This window comes from Hippocampus comes, unplaced genomic scaffold (genome assembly GCF_001891065.2).
Source record: "Hippocampus comes isolate QL1 unplaced genomic scaffold, H_comes_QL1_v1.1 scaffold132, whole genome shotgun sequence".
NCBI lineage: Eukaryota > Metazoa > Chordata > Actinopteri > Syngnathiformes > Syngnathidae > Hippocampus > Hippocampus comes.
In genome coordinates this window covers 1605094-1611345 of record NW_017805467.1, presented here as the reverse complement: position 1 = coordinate 1611345, position 6252 = coordinate 1605094, and the positions used below count along the sequence as shown (strand labels likewise).

The following is a 6252-nucleotide window of genomic DNA, read 5'->3' as shown; positions in this document are numbered from 1 at the left end:
TATATATATAAAACGCAGCCTGAAATAGTACCAGCCACAGCTCAATAGCCAAATGTACCACCCTTCAGCTTGTGTCCATTACAATATAATACAGTTGAGCATAGCGCCCAATTGTTTGTGTTTTGATTGAACAGAACAGCTTACTGATCAGTAACACAATATTCATTTATTATAATACCGGCAACATTTATACAATATGGTAGTAAACCCCTGCGACAACAGGAAAAACGCAGCCTGAAATAGTACCAGCCACAGCTCAATAGCCAAATGTACCACCCTTCAGCTTGTGTCCATTACAATATAATACAGTTGAGCATAGCGCCCAATTGTTTGTGTTTTGATTGAACAGAACAGCTTACTGATCAGTAACACAATATTCATTTATTATAATACCGGCAACATTTATACAATATGGTAGTAAACCCCTGCGACAACAGGAATGGATTGGGAAGAACACCAACCAAACATTTTGAAAACACACAACGGATTTAGAAAAAAAGAGTGGAGTCTGTATGTTTTGAATTTCTTTAAAGCTAGTTAGACCAAGAAAGACAAGTCCAGCTGTCAGAGTTCACAAGCTTTGGCGAACTGAACTGAGGTGTACCTTGCAAAAGAAAATGTTGCTTTTGTCATGGTGGATGGTGTTTATTTCTTCACAGTTGAGGTACAGAATGTTCAGATAGCAATAGTGGAGAGACAGCCTCATTCACCCAGAAGCTCCCAGTCCATTTGACTGACCTGAGCCCCTGGGAGAGAAGCGCACAATCATACACATTTTGATCCCGCCTGTCCACAGAAAACTGACCATTTGTCCGATGCTGTTGTTAGAATCGGAGACCAAATTATGGAAACAGGAAACCCAGCTGAAAAAAACCCCAACAACGTTAAATAGCATGTAGAAAATAAATGAATACTTTTATGCACAGCTGCATTCCAATACTGTCTACGGAACTGTGCGGATTTAGTTCTTGTTGTGGATTTGTTCATTTTAATTTGTCACCCATCATTTGTCAGTTTGTCTGGAACAGTCCTGTTTTTGGGTAGTGATGGCATGCTTGGAAGGGCTTGGCGTGACATTTTTGGATTGTACTAGTTATCGGGTGTGAGCCCAAGTGGATGGTGCACACCTGTATGTCACTCTTGCCACACCCATGCATGTCTGTGTGATGAATGGGCTGCCCTTTCACCTTTGTTTTAAAGGCACTATTATTGATAAACTTGAATGCAGAGATAGTCTATATACTGCCACCATGTGGTGCACTTCTGTTATGCTAATTTCACCCAAATGAACGCGTTTAAGAAATGAATTTGGACTAAACAAACAATAAAAATGATTATTTCCTAATGCTCAGTCTGAGTCTGAAATACTTAAAATTCTTGCGACGTTTTTTTAAAATTATGTACACGTCAAATGGGGATTTCCTTAAAGGCCAGATAATGCCTAAATTTCATAACTGTGAAATAGTGTCCACGATAATAAATTGTTTGACACAGAAAAGAGAATAAAATACGAATTAACTTTTTTTTTGTTTGTTTTATTTTGTTTTTAGCAGCCATTACATATCTCACTTAACAAACTTGTTTTTAAATTGTATTACAAATCTCATTCTAAGCATGGTGAATAATATGCGGCAAACTTCATCCATTTAGCAACAAACAAATTTGAAGATGCTCACATCAGTGCAAAACAGGTCCCATTGTCTGCACCATGTATTATTGTCTGGGAAAAGTCAAAATGCCCCAGTCAGCCATCACTAACTCCATATTTTGAAAAGCAATCTTAAATGGCTTCAATAGGCCATTTAATCTCCATCTCCATCCCCAAATCAACCCCCACAACCTGAAAGCTCCCGCGTTGCATTTGCACGCTTAGGTGCGACTGTATGTTTTAGGCTGTCCACGTGTAGTTAACTCTTGCTTTGAAGCCCCAGTGTGTGAGACCTTCAAACCCACTTAAAGCCATGGTCTGTCCTTTGCTTTGGTTTGGAATCAGTCTCCTTTTCTATCTCCACACTTATGCCCTCCTCCTCCCTCCCTTTCGACGATACCCCCGCCCTAACCCTTCGCGTACTGTATCCAGTATGTCTGTATGTCCACCAGTGCTTGTCGACTTTTATTTGTGTGCCGCCTTGCTGCTCAAGTTTCTTGTTTTCTTCCACCCTGTCCCGTCTTTTCTGTCTTGTCTCTGTCCGTCTCAGCTTTTTCATTTAATTCATCATTTTTTACTCAGACATTTGTAGAAAGTTCCTTCCCTTTCTTTAACCGTATTTGCATCCCAACAAACACGCGGACATGAACTAGTAAGAACGTTGCCAAATGTAGTAGAATCACATCATCATTAAATGCAGTTGTCGGTTTCATTTTGATTTTAAGTCCTAAATTAGTTAGCTTTCTCTTCAGATCCTCTTAAAATATTAATTCGGTGATGTACCAAAAATGAACTCTCTCTGGCTAAGCGGAATGAGCTTGCTGAACCACCCGGCATGTGCAATGCCAATCCTCCCCTGTGTTCAAATATTTTAGGAATAGTACGAACTTACTTGATCCTAATAAAGAGCAACATGGAAAGGCAATTATCTCACCTCAACATTAGTTGCTCACCTTGCGCAAATTAAAACCAGAGAAAAACCATGCTTGGTATGAACTCTCTGCTCCTTTGTAAACATTCAGTTGCATTCCCATTTTGTCGAGTGTTTATTGGGATGCCTATCATACACATCATTTATGTTGTTCAACTCTTTCATACTACAGACCTCGAAGACCACTAAACTACAAACTGCATATATGTATACCATATACACTTAGACAGTTCATCTTGTATCATGTGCATCAGAGCTCATCCTTCATTAACTCGCTTCTCCATTGCAGCTCCTCTCCATCGATGTTTTCCTCCTTTCTTTCTTCTAGTTCTCATCCTGCCCTTCTTCATCAACATTTCCCTGTCAACTTTCTCCCTCCTTCTCTGGATTTCTACTCCCTGTGGATCCAGTTTTGTTTCTTGACTCCCAACACTGTAATAGTAGAATTTCTTGCAACAACAGCTCTCGTTGTTTGATAAATACTTGTAGGCACACACCTTGATACTCTGATTTTGTGTTAACTGGGGCTGCGATGTGACAATGTGCCAACATCACATCCTGTCACATTAGCTGAAAAAAAAAAGTTTTCATACTCTTGAAGTGGGTTACTCCCCTCCTTCCCCTTCTCCGAACCTCCCCAATCTTTTCTCTTCCTCTGTTAACTCTTTGCTCTTCTGTTCCCTTCCGTTCTATCCACTTCCCTAATACTTTGTCCTCTATCTTGTATCTCTTCCTTGCTCTCCAATCGTCTTTTGTCTGGGCATGCTAGCGACCCTTCAGTTATATTCCTCTATGCATTTTATCTCAATTTTTATCTCTGGTTTTGTTATCATTTATCCTTAATTTACCTCAATCTATTTATGCATGCTGTCTGTGAAACTGATAGCTGCATCTATCAATGGAACCGTGTCAGATCTTAAAAAGGCTTTGTCCAGTGGATCTACCCTAAACCACAAAAATCTGATTAAAGTTTCTCATCTTTAAGGTTTCGAGTTAGATGTAGGTGACGAGTGACAATCAGTGCTAGAATGTGTTTAGATCCCCAGACCCCAGTAACCCTACACTTCCTGTGCTATGGGAGAAGCCTCTAATGGCTGACTTCCTCCGTGGCAGAGTGCCTGAGTGGACAGGAAGTACCAGGTTGCCATGATGGCCTTATTGATAGTACTATCACAAGGCCTATTTCGTTCCACTTTGACAGGCTGTGATCAGGCTATGCTCTAGTTGGTTATGAACAGCAGTTCAGCTCCAAAGATGAGAAACTCGTAATAGATTTTTGTGTCTATAATTGTGCTGTGATGGGTCAACTATTGGTCAATGGAACCTTGTTGCTATGAATCGTTGCTTTCTTGTTAATCTATATTGTTGTTGAAGCAGTTCTGTTAGTTTAGTTCCTTCTTCTTATTTGTATATTTTTTTGAGTCTTTTTAGTTTGTGTTTTGTTCCCATTATAACGTTAAAACTTTTTTGTGTTCAAAACTTCTACGAGAAGGGTCCATTTTCATCGACCGATGTTGTTGCTTGTCTTTCTCCTTTGACTCTCTTTGCCCTCTTTGTCATCCTCTCCCCTCCTCATGCCTTCTCCCAGTCCGACGGGTGCCTCCTCGCTTCTCCATTCCACCAACGAGCCAAGAAATTATGCCTGGTGGGAGTGTGAACATAACATGTGTGGCGGTGGGGTCCCCCATGCCTTACGTCAAGTGGATGTTAAATTCTGAGGACTTGACGCCAGAGGATGAGATGCCTGTGGGTAGGAATGTTCTTGAACTGAGCAGCGTCCGTGAGTCCGCCAACTACACCTGTGTGGCCATGAGCAGCCTTGGCATCATAGAAGCGGTGGCGCAGATCACTGTCAAATGTAAGAGATAACAACGCTCATTGAGAAGGGAACATCAGGGGTTCATGAACAATGCACACAGTAGCAAAATTCACTTTTTGGGGGGTTGGATTGAAAAAAAAAATCTCTGCTGGTATTTTAATAATTAACCATTAATCACAAACAACCTTTTGTCCTGTCACCATAACAGCTCTCCCAAAGCCTCCAGGTACTCCTGTGGTGACTGAAACCACTGCCACTAGTGTGACCATCACCTGGGACTCCGGCAACCCTGACCCAGTCACCTACTATATCATTCAGTATCGTGCTAAATCCCCAGAGAGCAAGTATGAGACAGTGGATGACATCACTACGACACGTTATAGCATTGGTGGCCTCTACCCCAACACTGAGTATGAAATTCGAGTCTCAGCTGTCAACACAATTGGCCAGGGTCCTCCCAGTGAACCGGTGGAAACCAGAACTGGTGAACAAGCCCCTGCCAGTCCGCCTCGTAACATTCAGGCCCAGATTATATCCCAAAACACCATGATGGTACGCTGGGAAGACCCCGAGGAACCAAATGGGCAGATTAAGGGCTATCGAGTTTATTACACCATGGATGACTCTCAGCCAATGAGCCTCTGGCAGATTCATAATGTCCAGGACAGCATTCTCACCACAATTCCGAGCTTGGTTCCTCAAGAGACTTATACCATCAAAGTCCTAGCCTTTACTTCAGTAGGTGATGGACCCTTCTCAGAGCCAATCCATGTCAAAGTGCTGCAAGGAGGTAAGAAAACAAAGATTGAATTTTACTAGCTTGATAAACTGTGGTTAAAATACTATACAGTATGTTGATGTTTTTTTGTTTTTTTTTTTGCACTGCCAGATGTTTAGATACATTTTGGACCCCTATCATCATGCAAAATTACTATTGTGACACCGCATCAATAGCAGGGTGAAAGTAACCTGTCAGGACAGTCTAAACCACGCACACATTCCCACTTAGTGTTTGGTAAATTCTGCTTCACAAGGAAGAGGCAGCACAGTGGTTGACTGGTTATTACGTTGGCCTCACAGTGCAGAAGTGCAGGTTTCGATTCCGGCTCCAGCCTTCCTGTGTGAAGTTTGCATGTTCTCCCGTTGGCTTTTCTCTGGGTACTCCGGTTTCCTCCCACATTCCAAAAACTTGCATGGCAGGTTAATGGAACACTCTAAATTGTCCCTTGGTGTGACTGTGAATGGTTGTTTGTCTATGTGTGCCCTGCAATTGGCTAGCAACCAGTTCATGGTGTATCCCGTCTCCTGCCTGAAGACAGCTGGGATAGGCTCCAGCACACCTGTGACCCTTGTGAGGATAAATGGATTTGAAAATGGATGGGTGAATGATAGGAAGCACCGACATTGAACATTGGTCGATTTAATACAAAGAAAGGGTGTAGATGTAAATACCATGAAATAAAAGATAGACTTCTGAACTTTTGTCTCATACTCATCTTTTGATCTCAAGCCCAAATATCTTCACTATCAGAGATGAAAGTCCTCCGGATTTTCCCGGAATTCCGGGTTTTTCAAATTTTTATGAAAATTTCTCCGGAGAATTGAGGAAAATTTGCATAATCCGGATATTTGTTGACAACATTGAACGAAGACGCGTTTGAGTTCGTTGTATTGCTTTCACGAGCGTAGCCATATTGAGGTACTAACACTAGTAACAGTAAAGAGATTTTTGTTTGTGTAATAACGACAGAAGACATGATGGCGTTTGACTAATGGTTTAGTAGAACGAATGGCAACTCGCAACAACAGTAGCAAGCGTCATTTTGCCTCTTGGGTTATACCATCTCAACTAGA

The 6252-nt window shown here is 41.6% G+C and overlaps 1 protein-coding gene across 15 annotated transcripts in view; it reads left to right on the top strand.

Moving 5' to 3' along the window:
- ptprsa (protein tyrosine phosphatase receptor type Sa) overlaps positions 1-6252 on the top strand; it is a 237882-nt gene that overhangs the window by 170391 nt on the left and 61239 nt on the right. For all 15 annotated transcript variants that reach the window (XM_019875182.1, XM_019875184.1, XM_019875183.1 and 12 more), the window contains 2 exons: positions 4168-4437; positions 4607-5188. In XM_019875182.1, the coding sequence (XP_019730741.1) occupies positions 4168-4437; positions 4607-5188 (852 nt within the window). The remainder of the gene's footprint in view (positions 1-4167; positions 4438-4606; positions 5189-6252) is intronic.